Source organism: Anolis carolinensis, chromosome 1 (assembly GCF_035594765.1).
Source record: "Anolis carolinensis isolate JA03-04 chromosome 1, rAnoCar3.1.pri, whole genome shotgun sequence".
Lineage (NCBI taxonomy): Eukaryota > Metazoa > Chordata > Lepidosauria > Squamata > Dactyloidae > Anolis > Anolis carolinensis.
Window position 1 is genome coordinate 251040932 of NC_085841.1, and position 21310 is coordinate 251062241.

The 21310-nt window shown below is 40.2% G+C and overlaps 1 protein-coding gene across 1 annotated transcript; it reads right to left on the reverse strand.

Moving 5' to 3' along the window:
• Nucleotides 1–1489: 1489 nt before the first annotated feature.
• ccdc14 (coiled-coil domain containing 14) lies at nucleotides 1490–21283 on the reverse strand. The gene is made up of 13 exons (XM_008109530.3): nucleotides 21148–21283; nucleotides 18420–18475; nucleotides 17650–17725; nucleotides 14485–14557; nucleotides 14255–14395; nucleotides 13400–13648; nucleotides 13209–13306; nucleotides 11375–11972; nucleotides 10111–10252; nucleotides 8224–8300; nucleotides 7038–7256; nucleotides 6802–6934; nucleotides 1490–2714 (listed from the first exon to the last, which is right to left on the reverse strand). Exons 1-13 carry the CDS (start codon nucleotides 21178–21180, stop codon nucleotides 1736–1738), a joined length of 2874 nt encoding a protein of 957 aa, XP_008107737.2. The 5' UTR covers nucleotides 21181–21283; the 3' UTR covers nucleotides 1490–1735.
• Between the last annotated feature and the right edge of the window lie 27 nt (nucleotides 21284–21310).

The window sequence follows — 21310 nt, forward strand, 5'->3', positions numbered from 1 at the left end:
TGACCAAAACAGAATAAAGTGGCATTGCTGCTTCCCTTGGTGCACCTATTGATGTGGACTAGAACTGCCTCATGTTTAGCTTCTTCTTACTATATGTCCTGTTTTCAAATCAGGCTTTATCCGTTCTATATTTTTACTTTTCATTTTTCTTTCCTAGACTCGTTACACAACATTTATTCCTGTTAAAATTCATTGTGTTAGTTCTGGCCTGGCTCTTCAATCAATGCCAGTCATTTTGATCCTGTCCTCTGCAATATTCCTTACCCCTCCCCCAAATTTGGTGTCATCTGAAAATCTGATAAACATCTTCCATTCTCTCATCCAAGTCATTTATAACGATAGTGAACAACACGTGCCCCTGGACACGGAAGGAAATTTTCAAGCATAGCAGCATCAATCGATAAGAGTCCAGTAAAGCTTCGTCCCTTGATTTTGCTGCCTTCAGAATTGGACTTAAGTTACAACTAAATTTAGTTCAATTAAGTCACAGATGAAGAAAATACATAGTAATTTCGCACCAAGGGCTTTGTGATAATCACATCAATGAAGCATGGTGTTAAGACACAAAGATAACATGGGAGTGAGCAAGAGACTAGCCAAAGCACTAAGTTTCACTATGTAACCTATGGCATTAAACCAGTGGTTCCCAATCTTTTTTTGACTAGAGACCGCTCTGACCAGGGACCACTTTCCAACATTAATGATAACAATTTATATTCCTCCCTATCCCCCCCATGGAACTCGGGACAGATCACAGTATACATATAAGGCAAACATTCAATGCCATTTGAACAGACAGGACAGAACAGACAGAAAGGAGGTATGGTGTCTCAAAGTCCAGTTTCGGTGCCATGGAGGTTGAGTTTGGTTTCAGTCACAAGGAAGTGCTGTTGCTCCATTCTCTATGACGAAAATCCATCAGGACTTCCTCCTCCCCAACCGGGCTTTGAACTGGCCACCTTACGGTTGGTAGATCTTATTACTGCTGGTGCTGTGCTAAAGCCCAACCCTTAGTAACAAAAGGGTTAAGAATCAGTTTGTGGTCAACTTTAGATTCCGTTGGTTATTGGGGGTGTTGATTCAGAAAATTGCATTGCAGAAAATTGCTGCTGGGTGAGTCTTCTCCGCCTGGGAAGCCTCTCAAGGCCAAGAAAGCACTGACGAGGGCGAAGGCAATGCGCTCACGTCTCCTTCCTTCCTTCTCTCCCTCTCTTTCACTATCCTACAATTGCAGCACACACCCCTGGCACCAATTTTTCCTACATGTCTCACAGCCCTTATTTTAGGTGGTGGGCTGTGGCCCACAGGTTGGGAGCCACTGCATTAAACTGTGTGTGTATATATATGTGTGTGTGTGTATGTATGTGTGTGTGTGTGTGTGTGTGTGTGTGTATATATATATATATATATATATATATATATATATATATATATATATATATATATTCCAATTAACAAGAAAAGTCTATTGAAAATAAGTACTGGTATGTTCTGTTCATGAATTAACCAATTTTATTAGAATAAATTTTTAAAAATATTTAAAATTCTTCTTTAATTATTTATCATTTGTTAATTTTAATCAATGAAGCATCCCTTTATTAGTAGGAAAATAAGTTCATTTTCATAAACAATTCAAGATACAACCAGTTATCAAAATATAGGATAAAGGTGGTATAAATAATCAAGATTTCACGCAGTGGGTCCACCCCCTCCCAACTGTTCTGAAGAAATGCATTTAAGGACTTGCAGTTTTTTTCAAACTATTCTGCAAAGTCTTTTGCAGCCTAGCTATGTTAGCATCCAAGGCTGCTAGGCCATGTTTGAAGTTTTCTTCATCCCTGGATGTGAATGTTGAAAAGGAAGATACTGTCCATTCAGATTTTCCCGACATCCAGTCAAAAGTTGAAAAACTGGAATCGGGAGCAGAAATTCCTGCGTCTTTGTTGTGTATGTTTCCTTTCTGATGTGCAACAGGAGCGTAAAGGAATTTATCAGGATGAAGTCTGTCTGGATTGTCCAAAATCACTTTAGCAGCTTCGCTGGTTGTTTCTTTTGGCGGCATTTGAAGCCTCTTGCCTTCCAGCATTACTATCCTCTCTGCAGTTTCAGCTTTGTTTTCAACAGACTTTTTTGGACAATAGCTACTGTACAATTTGTCGGAGACCTTTCCATTACCGATCATCCCAAATCTATTTGCCTGCTGAGAATTAGCCAAATCAGAGTTCAGCTTTTTGGGAACTTGATGATGTGTGTCTATCCTTCTCTCAGTTGCAGCTGCTGGGTTTTGAGATGGACTGCTACTCAACGGTATGTAAATAGTCTCGTCCAGCCCAGTCCCTTCCACTAAAGTATTTGAGCCATCAGTTGACTCAATGCTGGGTTTCAGAAAGGTAAAAACATTCCTTGGAGCCACAATTTCCTCTTCAGCAACAGGACACTTCTGAGAAGAGTATTCAGCTGCCCTGGTGACATCTATTTGATTTGGCTCTTTCATCTCAGCCTTTGGAAAGAGAGCTTCTGCCTCCATTAGGACGGGGTCGATTTCTAATTTTTTAAGGTAGTTCATTATGGAATCACTTAGAGCGTATGCTTCAGGCTGCATCTGTTTCTCATGAATTTCCAAGACTGCCTTTGACAAACTCCTTTCCTGTTTTGGTTTAGCTGTGTCCATAGTGAGGTCAGCAAGAAGCTTGGACATACTGCCCCGCAAAGCCCTGTCAAGAACGGTTCAGAAGTTTAATTTTAAGCAGGACTGCAAATATGACAAAAGCTAAATAAATACTTCATATCTGTTTCAACTTATTAGGTGTAGGCAGCAATCCTGTACCTTGCTTAATTTGACTTGCTTCTGTGTAGACAGTCCATACTGCCTTTGATGCAGCAGAATGTCTGACTTGACACAATTAAGTATTTCTACCCTCATACCATTTAAGTCATACCTATGGAATTTCAGGCACATGAAGTTTTGTTCAAACTGAAGACAAATTGCAAAAAGAGACATTCACAAAAGTATATTTCAAATGGCCGTTCTACTGAAGTAGGTTATCTGCCTATTTCAGTAAAAGTTCCATTGAACCAAAATTGGAAGGAGTCTTATGGGCATTAAGATCTCTGAGATTTCAATGCAGGATCTCCAGCTAAAGCATCCACAGCAGATAGCTGCCCAGATTATTTTTGGATTTGTCCAGAGAAAGAGGCTTCACCACCTTTCTTGGCAATTGTTTCCACTGCTGAACTGAACTGTTCTTGCTGTCAATAAGTTCCTTCTAATGTTCAATTGAAATCTACCCTCCTGTAGCCTAAAGCCATTAGATTACTAGTTCTGCCCTGATAAGTCTGCATCCTTCTCTTCATAGTAGCCCTTGAGATAGTTAAGGTTTATGCCAACCCTCAATCTTCTCAATATGCTCAGCTTCCTTAACCTTTCCTTGTTTTGTTCTCCATATCTCTTATCACCCTTGTTGCCCTTCTCAGAAGTTACTCCAATTTATCTATATTCTTCTTAAAATGAACCAAACACAGCACCCCAGATGAGGCCTGACCAGTGCAGAATATAGGGTGATTATTATTGCTCATGACTTGGAAACTATACATCTATTAGTGCAGGTTAAGTCAGTATTTGCCTTCTTTGCTGTAGCATCACACTGCTGGCTCATGTCCAACTTATGATAATAATAATCCCAAGATTCTTTCCACATGCAATACTGTTGATTCAAGCATTTTCCATCCTATATCTGTGCAGGAAGAAGCTGTGGTGGCACAATCGGTTAAACCCTTGTGCTGGCTGAACTGCTGACCTGAAGATTGGCAGTTCGAATCCACAAGACAGGGTGAGCTCCCATCTATCAGCCTTGTCTTCCCAAGCGGGGACATGAGAGAAGGCCCCCAGCAGGATGGTAACACATCTGGGCGTCACCTGGGCAACATCTTTGAAGATGGCCGATTCTCTCACACCAGAAGCAACTTGCCACAATTTGCTTCTGACACGATAAAAAACCTTGTGCATTTGGCTTCTGTCGTCTAAATGTAGAACTTTGCATTTCTCTACACTTAATTCCATTTTATTAATTTCAGCTCACTTTTCTAGTTTATCAAGGTCCTTTTTGTATTCTGTTCCAATCTTTCAGTATTTTAGCAACTCCTCTCAGTTTTTTATCTGCAGATTAGGTGATGATTCCTGCTATCTCATTAATAAAAATATTGAAGGCTGCATATTTAATTAGTTTCTTTTAAATTGGGACACTCTCCAGAGCTTACTGGACTGGCATCTTCCAGCATTCCTTGCCACCAGTTATGCTGGGTAAGGATGATGGGAGCTGCAATCCAGAAATCAACAACTGGAAGGCCGCATGAATCCTACTTCTGTTCAAAATTAAAGAGGGTAGGAAGAAAATTCATTATTGTATAGACCACCCTGTTACCAATGGCAGAAGTCACCCTTCCAGCATGATTAATAAGATCCTGCTTCGCACTCACAAGGAACCCACTTTCATGCTGTCCAGTGGCACATGGCTTCAGAGAAAGAAATGAAATTCTACAACCAGGGACAAGGAAGGATGCCAAGTAAGTGAGAAAAAAATATGCACTTGGCCTTGTCAAAAACATTCCTTGGTCCCATGAGTAGGGACTATATGGCTATGGCATCCTCATGCCAGAGATCTTGGTTGAAAGTGCCAAGAAAGAGCACTCAAGATGGAGCCATTCTAATTTGAAAACCCAGACATTAAGTGTTACTCCAAGGCACCCTTTCCAAAAAAGTTTAAAAGATCATAGTTGGGAAAGAAGTGAGTTCCACGTCCAGTCCTTCTGGTAGCCTCCTGAATAGTTTCTGGGTCACGTTTTCACTTTACAAATGAACCCATAGCTACATCAAAAGAAGAAAAAGCATGCATACATAGTAGATTTGCAACTGTTATTCCTTTCCAGCTAGATATATAGTATGCAAGCTGATTTTCACATGCTGCAATGATAAGGCATATACATACCAATTATAAATTTTCTACTATGAAAATAGGTTTTCAGGTCGTTCCTTGAATCACTACCACCATCTGCTGGCTGCCTATTGGCATCACAGTGTGAGATTTCACATTTCTTCTGTAGCTACAAGTTGATTTCACAGAGTTTTCTTGACAAGATTTGTTAAAAGAGGGTCTGTCATTGCTCTCCTTTGCATGTAGCCCACAGCCATATCTCTTAAACTATTCATTTTTCGGGACCTGAAGAGGTGTTTCCTTAATGTGTCGGGGATTAGCACCATATTTATGCCCATAGACTATAACTCTTTCTTTCCTGGAAACTCACTGCGGACTACAGCCAAAGATCTGTGAACCAACACTGATTCATGGATCACTATTTTCATTTGGATTTGATGCCTGCATAGCACTTTGTGAAGCATAACTTGCTGGTCGGCTATCTCTTCCCACATTCCCATGTTACATCTGGTATTTAAGTCTTCCAAGAATTAAAAAGAAGAATTTGCTATTTATGTGGAGAATAGAGGAGGAATTATGGGGCCCAGCAGTTATTTGATTGCAAATCCTAGAGGCCTAAATGAATGTGGCCAGTAGAGAGGAATGCTAGGAGCTGGAGTCCCACAACCTTCAGAAAGCTCCATGCTTCTTACTCCTGGTGTAGCCTGATTTCATCAGAACTTAAAGGTTTGCATACTATTGTGCCACTATGGTAAGCCTACACAAAAATATTACTCTGATGTGGATTTAGGAATTTTGCTTATGGTCTTGCATCAATGTTCTCCCCATTAAAAAGGAAGTAGCTAATGTGCAAAGAATAATGTTTCCAGATCTGATTAAACAACTGGAGAACACATGGCCAAACTTCTTTACTTGGTTGTTGTGTGTTCATGTGTGGCCATGTTCCAGAAGCATTCTCTCCTGACGTTTCACCCACATACCTCACAACCTGCCATAGATGTGGGAGAAAAGTCAGGAGAGAATGTTTCTGGAACATACAGCCCGGAAAACACACAACAACCCTGTGATTCCGGCAATGAAAGCCTTCGACAACACTTCTTTACTTGGCTATGGAAACCCATCCTTAGGCAAGTCACATCATCTTGGACTCAGAGTATGGCACACACAAACCACATCTGAACAAATTTTACCAAAATAAACCCCATGATAGTTTCATCTTGGGATTGCCATAGGTCAGAAACTACTTGAAAGCAGATAAAACAGGTATTTAGCTTTTAAAATCTCAAATTGCAAAATACAGTATGTTCCTTTGACAGCGGTGGTAGATAGAGATATGGCAAGACCTTCTTCTAATTCAGTCACACCCAGAAATTAATTTGGGAGATTTTCTGGCCTCCTTTAGTGTGTTCATGTTTAAATTGGCTCACTCATGAATCTTGTCAATATAAGAGAAATGATACCTTTCAAGTAGCTAAGAGAGAAATTTTCTGTTTTCTATTTTGGTGTCTTCTCTTCTCATCTCCAACTCTTCCAAAATAAACAGAGGCCTTTAATATGTCTATTCCATCTCATTGAGCAGACATACTTTGATGCCTCTCCGTTTTGTTATTCCAAGACCAGGCTCCTGATGCTGCAGTATGTCAGCCCAAGCAGCAAAAGGGGGGGAAATGCCACAGGGACCATAGAGAAAGGCAGGCACTGAAACAACTGGCAGTTTGGAGCGGCAGAGCTTCTCCTTTTCTTCTGTACAACACTGAGGAAAGTGCAGCCACAAATGTCAAGCACCAACAAGTGTTCTGCCCTAAGATGGCAAGTTTGCTGATTGCACTGACTGAAAAGTAAATCGGAGAGAAAGCAAAGCCAACATTACCGAGTCAATTCACGCAGTCTATTCACTTCTGCATCTCGCTGGCGCAGTGTTATGCCCAAAATTTGGTTCTCTTTATCGGCAGCTTCTAACTTATATTGGAAATGCTTCATGTTGGTCAACGCCTCATCTGCTTCTATGATACATATAATTAAAGTATAAATCTTTCACATTTGTTAAAACAAATAAAGAAATACTATAACAATCCACTCCCCCGGTAAAGTAGTCAACACACAGACCTAGTTTGAGCTTTGTTGACTCAATATCAGACTGCTGTCTCTTTTCAAGCAGCTCTTGGTCTCTCTCGTGGATTATTCTAGTTAGTCTTTTGCTTTCTTCTTTTTGGGTTTCTAAGATTTTAATGAGCTCCTCATTTTTATTCTGCAGTGACTCAATGCTTTTACTAGATTCATTCAGCTGAGCCTGCAATGTCATGTTCAAGGACCGGAGGGAAATGACTATAGGGGGAAAAAAACAATTGGAAAGACAAATTCAGTTCCACAAACATTTATTTTACTACGAAAGAAAGGGGTCTGGTAATCTCCAGCATGGATTACTGCAACATATCATACTCAGGACTCCTGTCAGAGAAGGATTGGTCATTCTAGGAGTGTAGAAAGAGCTGCTCTGAGAAAATACACAGTTGTTATCCATTACTTTCCAGATCAGAAGTGAGGAATATGTTCAATATTGAACTAGAGCTCTCAGTAGTCCTAATGATCAATAAAGTTGATGGGAACTGCAGTGTAACAACATTTGGAGAACAACTAGCTCCATACTCCTGTTTTGTACTAAAATCAGCATACTTTCATGGTGGGAACATGTTCAGAAAGCAGCAACTGCAGTGCTGAAACTATAGTTAGCTACTAGTTAAGTGGTAGTTATTGTCCAATGCTCACCTCTTCTCTACATAATCATCTTCCTGATTGCATAAAGAAATTCAGCAACACAAACTATCTTCTGAGATTTAAATATTTAATGCATAAAGCTACACAATTGGGAAATCAATGAAGCCAAAAGTTCATTACTAGCCAAAATTAAGTCAAGATATTGCAGTAGAAAATCTGAGAGTACTGCTCACATTTCTCTCCTCTCTCCTCTTCCCTTGTTGGTGCTTTTAATATATCCTGTCCTCGATTTTCTTTTCCCTTGATTATCTCAAACTGATTAGGGTCAAAAAGAGTTCTTCAGAAATTTGCTGACTTTATATGGTTACACAAAGTAACCACGTGTTCATCAAGTGATAATATCACTTGGACTGGACCCTGGATGTAAGAGGATTCCTTTATGTGGAAATAAGTCAGGAATGAAGGGGCAAAAATAGTTTGAAACATCAAATTGTGTGAGTAATGTATAAACACTGACATAATAGTAAGTTTCCCAAATTCCGAAAAAAATATTCAGATCTTTAACCTTAATACTTACGTTCAAAATTGCAGTCCAAATTACACTCTTTAGCTTTTCCTTGATCTTTGAGCTGCTGGTTCAGTATTCTTAATCGTCTACATATGAAATAGATTAAAATTGGATTTAATGATGAAAGTTCTTTCATGTGACTCAGATTTTTTAGTTAACTCTGTGTCTATTGTGTCAAAACTGTTCATCTTCTTGTAGATTCTCTTTTGCACAGACAACTTCTTGAGCCAACTGGCCTATATCTATTTAAACCCTGCTTTGATAAAAAAAAAGTCTAATCTAAGAATTATTTCATAACTAATTCAGGTTATGCACTTGAAATGCAATTGCAACAAGGACGGCAACTTTCAACCAGACCACTGGTTCCTAACCTTTGGTCCTCCAGGTGTTTTGGAGATCAGCTCCCACAGTTCCCAACAGCTGGTAAACTGGCTGCGATTTCTGGGAGTTGAAGCCCAAAACCACTGGAGGACCAAAGTTTGGGAATCACTGAACCAGACTAAATGAATGAAAATCAGGAAAAAGTCAAACAATATGATCTGAAACTAATTAAATCTAATTGCCATCCCTAACCAGCATAGGCCCACTGAATCAAATAATGAATAGTAAGCCGATACTTAGTAAGATAGCTGCCTTAGAATCCATCCTGGGAGAAAGATCAGATATAAATCTAGAAAAACGGAAGGGGTCTGCATTAGGAGGGACTAGTGACTGGATTTAGGTTAGATCTGTATCAGAAAACAACAGTAATGTTATTATAAATATACTGTACATGTCTTCTGCAAACTAATCTTAATTACGACCACTGGCATGCAACTCTGAGTTGCAACAATGGATCTAACAACTCTTGGCATATGCAATTGCTCCTCGGTACAATGCAGGGAAGATGTTGTGTGGCATCCTCCTATGCTGCAGGTCCCTCTGCAGAGCCTTCTCCTCCTCCCAAGAGCTCCACCTGAAAGGCAGGCCCAGCTGGGAGGACAAGGAAGTGGGCACACGCCACCTCCTCTCCCAGTCTTCTTCCTCCTCCTTTCAAAAAGAAGAGGTTGAGTAAAGACAAGGATGTGCTCAAGAAGAAGTGAACTTAGGTCCCATTGGGAGGAGAAAAGTGCAATATAAGATAAATACATTTTGCTGAGATTTGGAACCTCACAGGTGGAAGATACTCTTCTCGTGTTGTGCCTCTCAAAACTTTCTTACTCATTTTAGTCCTACATTTCGCTTTTGATTTTAAAAGGATCTGGACATTTTAATTCACTGTACAGCAACTGCTTGGAATCTGCTGTAGTTTGGTTCCGCAGTTCCCAGTGGCTACCTGGGGAGCCCCCGGTATAGCAATAGGTTAAAACCTTGTGCCTGCAGGGCTGCTGACCAACAGGTCGGCGGTTCGAATCCAGGGAGAGTTGGTGAGCTCCCTCTGTCAGCTTCAGCTCCCTATGCGGGAACATGGGAGAAGCCTCCCACAAGGATGGTAAAACATCAAACATCCGGGCATCCCCTGGGCAATGTCTTTGCAGACCGCCAATTCTCTCACACCAGAAGCGACTTGCAGTTTCTCAAGTTGCCGCTGAGATGAAAAAAATGGATACCAATATCCACAGTTGCTCAAATCTCATGATATGCAATAGTGTAATAAAATAGTGTTCCTTATATCAAATAGCAAAATCAAAGTTTGCTTTTGGGAATTTTTTTGGGGGGTGGAAATATGTTCAAGTCATGCATGGTTAAGTCTGTGGCTACACAGAGCTTACTATAACACGTTTAATAGGTATGTGCCTGGCCCTTGAACATGTAAGGCCAAAATTTTAATTTTAAGTTCATTTTAACCTTACACCGATATTTCCATTGTTTGAAATCACTGCTGAGAGAACTGGCAGTATTTTTCCCACAGCCAACCTGCGCAACTGGGCATTTTCGCTTCGGAGAGGTTGAAGAGCAAGTGCTATTTCTGCTTGTACATTTGTATTTCCAGCAACCGCAGGCAAGAGTGATACAGTGTCTTCCACTTCACTGAGTAGTCTCAACATTTCTGAGTCATCTACAAGAAAGGAGCAAAATACATCTGTTAAGTAGTCAAGCACCCACTCTTCAGGCATGTTACTGTCAAAACTGAACTGATTTTCCTAGAAAGGGTACTGAGCGTACTGTCGAGGAGTGGAAGGGTAAACCACCTCTACATTAGTTTCCTCCTCATGCACTGCCTTCAGTATCTCCCTCTGAAAGGTTTGAATTCTGAGAGACTGAAGTAAGTTTTTATGAGCTTTCCAGAGCTAATTTATGATTCATGTATGTGTCTTTCAGCCCTTATAGGTGAACAGAACCTAAAACATGATGATTAATTTCAAAAGAATAAAAACCATAATCAAAGCTTGAAATAATATGCAAAATATTAAGTCTGAGACTGGATCTACATTACCAAATAATGCAGTTTGAACTGCATTATAGGGTCAGTGTGTAGACTCATATAACACAGTTAAACCTGCATTATATGGGCCAACTGTGGCAATATTATGCAGTTCAAACTGCATTATTTGGTAGAGCAAATCCAGTCTGAGATTGCATTTAATTAAACATTAGTTAAAAATCAATGGACTTTACTTGAATCATAAACTTCCACGTTGTTGCTGCCCAGATTCTCAAACAAGAACAGAATGAAAAAGGTTCAGACATGGATACTTCTCTTATAAGATTTACATCAAAATGGGAATCCTCTGGCAAAATTCTAAAAGCCATCCATTTGATTAGCTTAGATCAAGATAGGATGTTAACTCAACTTCCTCAGCACCTGCTTTCTATCTCAACCCTACAAATTCCAACAGGAACATTTATGATCTGTTAATGGTTCTTTGATTAAGGAGGCACTAAAGGAAGAACTAATTAAAAATTGAAGTATCTTGCCTTGCATTACTATATTAGCATTTCATGATGCATTTTTAAAAACCCAGCCATATTCAGAATAAAGATGCTATGTTTACCTCTTCATCAAATCAATAAACTCTGCACAAGAAGCTACTAGGCACATGACTAAGAGACAAAATTGGAACATGCCACCGTAACATAAAAAGAGATAAAACTGAGCTCAACATTGTCTTTGCCATGCTGGGCTTCAATTTAGCCCACTTCAAAGAAATATTAAAGCATAAGCAGAAAGCCCACATACCATGGTCTGTTAGTAGGGTCTTCAGTTCTCCTAAAAGGTACTTCAATGTTTTAATTTTTTGAGCTGTTTTCTGCAGGTTTGATCTTTTTAGCTTTAAAGCCTCCTTGTCAAAGCTAGTCTGACAACTTGTGTCTCTCACTGGTGCTAGATCAACTCCATTCAAGTCTTCCTCTTCACTGGGAGTACTTTCACCATATTCTTCAGCATCATCTTCATCTCTCGCAATGAAGGGTTTGGGCTGCATTTGGTCAACACCCTGGCACTTTTCCACATCCTGGAGCTTTTCATTGGCTTTCCCATTCTTGTTTTCATGTGCCTGAAGCACAGCCAAGTGTGACTGAATACACTTTATGAGGTCTGCCTCTTTAAACCACTGATCCTGGTTTCCTGGTTTAGACGTAGCCTCTCTGCTAGGAGCTGAAGAGGGGAATGTCGATGATGTAGGATCACTAGCAGCAGAAGCAAAAATATGGGGCAGAGCTGAACATGATGTAGAAGGCTTCATTTGGGGTATAGAAGTGGAATCACTGGTGGTTGCCATCAAAAGAGTTGGTCCCATTTGTGCTGCACACTGGTCACAGCTGTTTACTGAAACACCCTACAAAAAGCAAGTACATATAATTTCCTCTTGACGAAAATCTCAGTCTTGCAAACTCCGTTGCCAGGAAAAAGTTATAATTTAAGAAAAGACAAAGAAACAAAGAGGGAGGATGCAAGCACATGGGGTTTAGAATAGGGAAACACACCAATCTGCTTAGGGTGCATCTACACTGTAGAATTAATGCCATTCAACGCTACTTGAATTGCCATAGCTCAATACTATGGAATCATGGGAGTTGTAGTTCTACAAGGTCTTTAGCCTTCTCTGACAAATATTATCTCATGTTTTAATGACGCTGTATCCCACCTTGAGCCACAGGGAGAGGAGGTAATAATAATAATAATAATAATAATAATAATAATAATAATAATAATTGTTATCATAATAATTGGAGCCTCCCGTTGTGCAGTGGGTTAAACCGCTGAGCTGCTGAACTTGCTGACCGAAAGGTCGATGGCTCGAATCCGTGGAACGGGGTGCAATACCGCTGTTAGTCCCAGCTTCTGCTAATCTTAGCAGTTTGAAAACATGCAAATGTGAGTAGATCAATAGGTACTGCTTCGGTGGGAAGGTAATGGTGCTGCATGCAGTCATGTCTGCCATATGACCTTGGAGTTGTCCATGGACAACGTTGGCTCTCTGGCTTAGAAATGGAGAGATGAGCACCACCCCCCAGAGTCGGACACGACTAGACTTAATGTCAGGGGAAAATCTTTAATTTACCTATCATAATCATAATCATAATCATCATCAATAGTTCTGGTGTCCCACCAAATTACAACCTCCAAGATTCCACAGCACTGATCCATAGCATTTAAAGTAGTGTCAAAGTGTATTTACAATATAGATGCATCCACAGTCTCAGCACAACGTAATGCGCTTAAAATAGAGTTCTGTTGCTCCCCATCTGGAATGAAAAGATTTTGAAGACAATCTTCATGCAGTGATTCAATACACTGGCAAATGCACAAGAGAAATTGAAATGTGTTCGTGCCTATCCTTTAAATACCAAAACAAATTAGATGAAAAGATACATTATTGCTAATCTCTTTACTGCTAATTTGTTTCTAGAATAATGCTTATCGAATTACATTAAACCCAACAATCAACACCCACTTGTAAATTAAATCAGGGAAGATTTTTATCAGATCAACTAATATTTTGCTATCCACAATCTGTATATGGGAAACACATGACAACCCACATTTGACTTCAGCTTAAGCGGGTACTTACAGGTTGAACTACTGTAGGATTAGCTGCATGCTGTGGAGATAGAGCTGGTGTAGAAGAAGGTAAGCGGCTATTGAATGCAGTAACAGGTTGACTGGTTCCTACCAATTAAGAGCAAAGAGCATGGGGGTCAAAATTAATAAAGACATTTTCTCATAACTGTCTGTTCTAACTAAAACAGCTTTTACACTCACCCTTTTCAGGAATGATGGAAAGTGGTGCTTCAGTAATATTATTATTAGACTTCTGTGGAAGTTGCATATTCAACAAAGACATTTGAGTTTGTATCTGCTCACATAGTTTTTGATGCATTACAGGAGAATGCTGAGTGCAAGGCATGCAAACTGGTTGAACGGAAAGAGCTTGTTCACTGCTCAAAGGGGCTACATCTTTTCCGACAGCATTCACGTTACCTGAAAAAGTCTTCCTAGTTGACACAGGCACTGTAAAGAAGGGGGGGGGGGGAAGAAATGTTAATTCCTTAGGATCAAACATATAATTCAAACACAGCACCAACCCTTTGGGGTTTTGGAATCCTGCCCTCTCATGGTCACTCTTGAAGTAACACTGCACATCTGTAGACTTAGTTAATACAATTATTTCTATAATATAACATTTTGCTTCCTAAATAGTGGACAACAATTTTTGTTCTTTTTTTTAAAAAAACAATTGAAAACTCAGAATGATTTATGATATAATTTGGCAGAGCTGAAGTTATCAAAATTTGTCTTAAAACCATTTGCTGTTGTTAATATTCTGGCTTAGTCTCACTAATGAAAAGTAATGCACTTATGGGTGACAGGTCAAAATAAGCCTCCTTGAAGCAAATGTGATTTTGAGTACATGAACTCAAATGAGAAAAATGAACTTAATGTTTACAGTTAAATCAAATTACTTGTATACTAAGTTTTAACACTGAAGAATGTAAATTGACTTAATTTTTAAAAAATATATAATTGAAAAATGTAACTGACAAGCCAAATGGTAAATGAGTAAATAAAACAAAGCTCATTAAAATATATATTTTAAGCAAAAGGAACCTAACTTACATATTTCCTTCTGCACATTTGCAGACAGAGTTTTTTTCTTTGGTCCTCTCTTCTTCAAACTGCTTACTTTACTGAGTAAAGGTTTACCAGTTGTTCTGACAACAGCTGCCTTTCCTGCCTTTCGACAGACGGTTTCCATTCCTAGAATCATTAAAAACGAATGCTACTTAACAACTCAACCAACAATCCATACAATGAAAAAAATATCCAAGGAAATAAAAAGATGTGACCTTCAGAATCATTTTGCAGGATGTCCTTTAGTAAAGCTGCACAGCGGTCAAGGCCATGATGAATATTTGCAACCTGTGGAAAGTCTGTAGGTAAGTTTGCATATAGTCGTTTTTTTAATCACAGAAAACAATTTATTATTCATTAAGCTAATAAACAACCTCTAGCTAATACAAGCAAAACTTTCCCTGATTTAGAGTTAAGGAAACAAAGGACTTCCGAATATATTGACTTTGCAGAAGTTATTCAAGAGAATTATCCAGAAATTATGCAAGAGATTTTTAAAAACTTTCTCAAGTTTCTGCAGAAAGCTAAATGCTCTAAAACACTGCTGTGCATGTGTTGCCCTGGCATAAGGTGTATGTGTCTGTGTGAAGAAGGCAGTGAGTTCTTGGAAACTGAAAACATTTTTCCCAGGATTACTGGCATCAATGACCAATTATTTCTAAATTTGTGTTTCAGATTGAGATATTTCTTTGCATTTTCATATTTAACTGATAATCCTTTACGGCTAGAGACAAATTGAGGATGGATGATTTTATTGTTTTAGATTTTAAATACCATATGTCATTGACTGCAATATGCCATCGATTGTAAGACGCAATCCAATTTGGGAGTTTCAATTTTGGGTGGAAACGTATTTTTGATTCTAAGATGCACCCAATTTATTTAAGCCTTGATTTTTAAGGGATATTTTGTTAGTCCTAACCCCAAGCTTTTCTTTATTATCTTGTTGACCAGCTGTCCTGGCCAGCTTCTGGAAAACCTCCTCAATCCTGCACCTGATATTGCTGCCCTGCTGCCTTTGGGCCGATGCGCACAACTTCTCTCTGAGCTGTTGCTGCCGGTCTATGTGACTGTTGTTCCCTTAGTTGTTGGGCGAGTGGGCTTATTAGCAAAAGATCCTCCCATGAATGTATAGCAGAGTAACTTATTAGCAGTAGCATGGCCCAACACCAGTATCCAAAATGATAAAAAGAACAAAAACACACAGACCAATGTTATCGTTTTCTTAGGAGGCTTTTCTTTGAAGCAAAATAATATGGTTGCACTATTTACAAAAACAAGGTTTCCACAATACGAATAAAGTTCTTTATTCACACAGCAGCCTTCACACTGGAGCATCTCACATGAAGCTTTACATACCAGGCCTTTCTCACACTGAGGCTTCCTCACACTAGGCCTTCCTCATACTGAGGCACTCTCACATTCCTCAGGACGACACTAGCTTTGGCCCACCAACTCTAACAGGCTTCGGCCTACTCACTCTCCTCAGGGCGACGATAGCTTATTTAACACTTTCAGTGGTTGACTCACATTTTTGTAATTAAAAATAACTAGTTGATTTTTAATATTTCTGACATAAGCATCCCTGGTTAATTTTTGAAGGGAGAGGATCAGGGGAAATTGAGAGAGCTGGAGCCACATGGTTCGTGGGCACTAATATGGCCTGTGGGGGAGGCAGAGCTTTGAGGTATTCACAGATATCTTCACAGGCCGGTTCCGGTTCCCCAGCTCACAGGGGCTGGAAAACCTGGACCCCAGATCTGGTATCTATCTGGTTTCTCTGTGGTGCTGGTGCCATCAAGAGTGGAGGCAGCAGACGCGAGGGGATGGGGAGACAAGAAGAAAGCTTGCGTGCCAGGAGACTGAGGCGGCAGCAAGGGACAGTGGAAGCAATGGAGAGCCACCACCATGCGCTTCTGGCACACAAGGCTTCTTCCTCTCTGCCAGCACCACAGAGAGAGAAGCCAGATGCCAAGTCTAGGCCCTCCAGCCACTCCAACTCAGTGAGATGGAACCAGCTGGTAAAGAAAGGCTGCTCCAAGCAAGGAGAAAACCTCAAAGACCTGCTTCCTCTGCAGCCCAAAGCAGCCGACAAACCACGTGGCTCCTGCTCTGTCAGCCGTCGTCCACACCTCCAATCCTCTCCCTTCAAAAAAGTCCCGGGGATACTAAGGCAACAACAGTGACAAAGACCGGCAGCAACAGCTTGGAGAGAAGCCTTGCACATCACTGAATGGCAGCAGTGCACCAGCATCAAGTAAGGAATTGGGAAGGCTCTTTGGGGGCTGGCCAGGACAGCGGGTTTTCCTCCTACTCTCGCAGCCACTGTTCCTGAATCTCTCTCTTAAAACCACCAAAAAACAAACCAGTGATTCTTACGGACCCATTGCCAAGACCCTACATTTGGAAGGTAATCATACTCGGCCACAAGTGATAGCTTATTATTGTGTATTTGTGTAATACAAATACCCATATAATTTGTAGTTTGTCCTACACAATACTGTCGATATGCTAAATTCCAATACTATGTATGTGGATATTTAGGATGAATTTCAGTAGCAGTGTTCATACTTTCATCAACCTCCAGAGCATGACAAGGCTATGTGGGCTAGCACAGAGCTTTCCAAACATGTTAGTGTGTCATCTGCAGTATGTAGATGTCTTGTGCGAATGTAACAAGAAATCTCTGAGACAATGTGAAAGAAGCAATACCACTGAAATGAGGAAACTTAAAATGCTTGATAAAATGCGAGAATTTTTATCTAATATTCTACCAAATATTCAAAAGTTGTGTTCATCCCATCAGCCTCATACATCTCATTAAAATGGTAAGTAGTTATTTTATTAGTGTTATGCATTTTTAAATTCTTGCCTAAATTTACGTATTGTTATTCATAAATGACAAAAATCTTGGAAATGTATATTATCTTAAAAATCATATATTTTAAAATATATAAATGAAATGTTTTCATGAGATATGGTTATGTATATATTTATATACTGTTACTCAAAAATGACCCAAATCTTGGAAATGTATGTTATTATTTTACAAATAACATGTTTTAAAAAATATAAATGAATGTTTTCATAAGATACGTTGTGTCCCTATACATTTCATTATTACAATTACAGCCATCCAAGATTCCCCTGTGGATAGTTGAAGGTGTGGTTAATAGCAAATCCTATATTTTTACTATATTTGGGCCAAAAGCGTACAATTGAATTGTATTGGAGGATCTAGAAAGGCATAAACACTTCTAAGGGTGCAGGGAGATATTCCTTCAGGGCATGGGTAAGTGAATCTGTGGACAAGTGAATTTTACAATATTTAATATGCTAGAAATCAACAGTTTAATTTGTACACTTCATTCTTTCCTTACCTGATCCTCAGAGTCTGTGGAATACAAGGAGTAACCGCAGTCAACATCTGAACGTGCCACTTTTCTCAGAGCAACCCTGTAACACAGAGGTAGTATGCTGAAAATCTCATCCTAAAACTACAAAGGGAGGAAAATCTGGAAACCTTTTACTATCTAGGCAACAAGAAATGCTACAGATACTTGAAAGACAAGAAGTTATTTGAACGCACTGCAAGTTACACTTTAGCTGACATTGTTACCGTAGTTAAAGCAAAATTAATTCTTCAGTAGCCAGGTGTTCACATAATATTTTGTTTGTTAACTAGCCCTACATGGTAATAGAAACTGCTTGCATGATGGATGCCTTCAAGTCATTTCAGACTTACAGAAACACTACGACAACAGGGATTGGGGGAGGGTGCGAGTTTTGTTCAAAGGAGGCTCACCTTTGCCTTCCTCTGAGGCTGAGTGTGTGTGACTTGGCCAAGGTCATCCTGTGGGTTTCCATGTCTGAGCAGGTTTTCAAACCCTGGCTCAAACCACTACACTACAGGGGCTGTCTTGAAGTAATCAGGACTAACATACTTCTGCATGGTTTTGCTTGTATAAAGGCTGCAGGAACTTGACATTTTGGCAGCTAGCAGTGCAATGCCTGTGGCAATGTAGAGCAATTTCTGGCCCTTCAGGTGTTTTTGGACTCTAATTCTCATCAGTCTCATCCACATAGGCCAATGATGGGAAAAGGTGGGAATTCTAGTTCATCAACAATGTAAAAAATAAGACACACTTACTGTTTTCTTCCACCTGTTATTTTGTTTGATCCAGTCAGTCTTCCTGAAGAAAGTATCTATTAATTACACAAACAAACATTCAAATATTTAAATGAATTTTCCCTAGAATTTTAACTAGATCAGGCATGGGCAAACTAAGGCCCGGGGGCCAGATGCGGACCCTGAGGTGCTTATCTCAGGCTCTCCTCATTTACAGAACGCTGGATAAGCGAGACTACACTGTATACTGATTCAGATTATAGTTTTCATTTGTAGCTATAAGTATACTTGTGAATATCAGTTTCAGAAATCAATTCAAACCAAATCTTGAACTGAAAACTGAAACCAAACTTTATTGATTGCCACATCAGAACACAATTTAAGCCATTCTCACACAAGATTCTGATAAACCACAATGAAATGGCAAGGCAAATGAGATTGCTGGTTCAGAATAATCAGCCAAAGATCACAAGTCTGATATAGTAGATTGGCTCCAGCAGAATAAAAATTGCACAAATACAAACAAAACCATTATAAACAGGTCCTCCCAGAACTATTTGGGTTTTATATAACTTTTTATATTCTGTCTTCTTCCCTGACTGGGAAGTCTTAGGCAGAGATCTACTCAGAGACCTGCAAGCTACAGCTCAGAAGGGATGGAGTACCACACGTTTATGCTAGTTCTGGCTTTTCGTAGACATTAATAATTTGGATAAGGCAAATCCAGGCATTGGTAACCTCAAGCATGAACTTGGAAATCACTCTTTGTGAGCTACTCTTAAGTCTGGCCCAAAACGGATGGAGAATGTTTTAGCTAGGCTTCCGATCGGGACAACCTACTAGTAGCATGTAATACTTTTACTGAAGGACTTGCACTGGCTGCCTGTTTTGCTCCCAGAACAGGTTCAAGGTTTTAGGTGACCTGGTTACCTAAAATGCTACCTTCTCTGTAGTACACTGCGTAGTAAACTGTGCTCAACAAACTCATATAATAAGCAGGTCTGCTGTCAATAACACATTAGCAATATAAGAGAAACAACACGTTACATATCTGATGTCTATCAAAGGGTCCTTATCCTACACCAAAATGTTGATCTCTGAATCAAAGTCAGAAAACTATAGAAAGGCAAGACATTCAAAGGTATATGTGCCAAATGGGGAACACTCAACTGAAATGATATGGACACAGATCTATTCAGATTTAAAGATACTGTACTCATATTGGAGGAACGTCTTGCACTATATTTTTTCGTGCTTTCCATTGGGGTTAACAGAATGACTTTCACAGGGAAACTTTTAACTTTTCTAAAAAGGTTTTAGCAGAACAGTGTTTTAATCTGCTTGGGGTCCTATGCTAGAACACAGGCAGGACATAAATGTAATAAACAATACCCCCCTCCCCATATAAAAACAGCTGGTTCTGGTCTTTCTCTCCCATTAGTCTCACAAATGACCAGCTAGTTTGGGGCAGTGTGAATACCCGTGTTCCTCTCCATTTAACTTTCACAACAACCCTAAAAGATGGGGAAAAGGACAGCACGATGACACCAATACTATATTCCAAGGAGCTTATGGCTCAATGCAGACTTGAACCTGAACCTTCCTGTTTAGAACTCTTCAAACTATCTTGCAAAAAACTGTCTTGCAAAAAAACCAAAACCAAACAATAATAGCAAGTTGTTGTCGAAGGCTTTCATGGCCAGAATCACTGAGTTGCTGTGAGTTTTCCTGGCTGTATGGACATCTTCCAGAAACATTTTCTCCTGACGTTTCGCCCATCTCTATGGCAGGCATCCTCAGAGGTAGTGAGGTCTGTTGGAAACTAGGAAAGTGGGTTTTTTATATCTGTGGAATGTCCAGGGTGGGAGAAAGAATTCTTGTTTGTTTGAGGCAGGTGTAAATGTTACACATGGCCAGTTGATTAGCATGTAATGACCTTGCAGATTCAAAGCCTGGCTGCTTTTTGCATGGGGAAATCTTTTGTTGGGAGGTGTTGGCTGGCCCTGATTGTTTCTTGTCTGAAATTCCCGTTTACAGTGGGCCCACCAAACGCTGCGATGCCCAGACACCTGGGGACCCACAGGTGAAGAACTACTGGTCTACACAGAGAAGCCACTGAAATCCACAAGCATGTAGGAAATTTCAAGAGAAAGGAGGAAACTATGAAAATGAAGAAAATCTGGCTTCCAGTATTAAAAAAAATCCCTCTAAAATCAGGACAGTAAATAAAGAACAACACTCTGAAAACTGGGGAATTCCATACATGAATCAATCCAGGCCAGCTAACACCTCCCAACAAAGGATTCCACCAGGCAGGAAGCAGCCAGGATTTGAAGCTGCCAGGCTACCCAATGCTAATCAAGCTGGCTAATTTCACATTCATACTTTCCTCAAACAGACAAGAGTTTTTTTCTCCCACTCTGAACATTTCAGATATATAATCCCCATTTGCCTAGTTTCCAACAGTTCTCACACCTCTGAGGATGCCTGCCATAGATGAGGGCGAAACGTCAGGAGAGAATGCTTCTGGAACATGGCCATACAGCCTGGAAAACTCACAGCCACCCAACAGCAAGTTATCTTAAGAAAGGAGGACAAACAATGCGGTGAGCGAGGTTTTCCACCAAGAAAGCCCAGTGACAAGAGTCATCACAATAAGAAGGGAATGACTTGAAGTCACAGCCACACAGTCGGTCCATTTGCCTTGTGTTCCCTTTCTTCGGGTCTCCTCGCTCTCCTCCTCTCTTACCTTCGGGTTCCGGACAGACCCCGGCCTCGCCATTCCCTCCGTCGGACGCTGAAACTTTTTCCCCCAAAACTTGATTGACGGGCTCGACGGTTACTCAGGGAGCAAAGCCTCTCCTGGCCCCGCCTACTGCGGGCCCGCCCTTCGAGACGGCGGCAGGACCCGG

Excerpts from the sequence above, each read along its gene's own strand:
- ccdc14 (XM_008109530.3), bottom strand. The coding sequence starts at position 21,180 with ATGGCGAGGCCGGGGTCTGTCCGGAACCCGAAG. Across the intron at positions 14,558-17,649 it reads CCACAGACTCTGAGGATCAG|GTTGCAAATATTCATCATGG; the intron begins GTAAGGAAAGAA and ends GACTTTCCACAG. Across the intron at positions 14,396-14,484 it reads CCTGCAAAATGATTCTGAAG|GAATGGAAACCGTCTGTCGA; the intron begins GTCACATCTTTT and ends TAATGATTCTAG.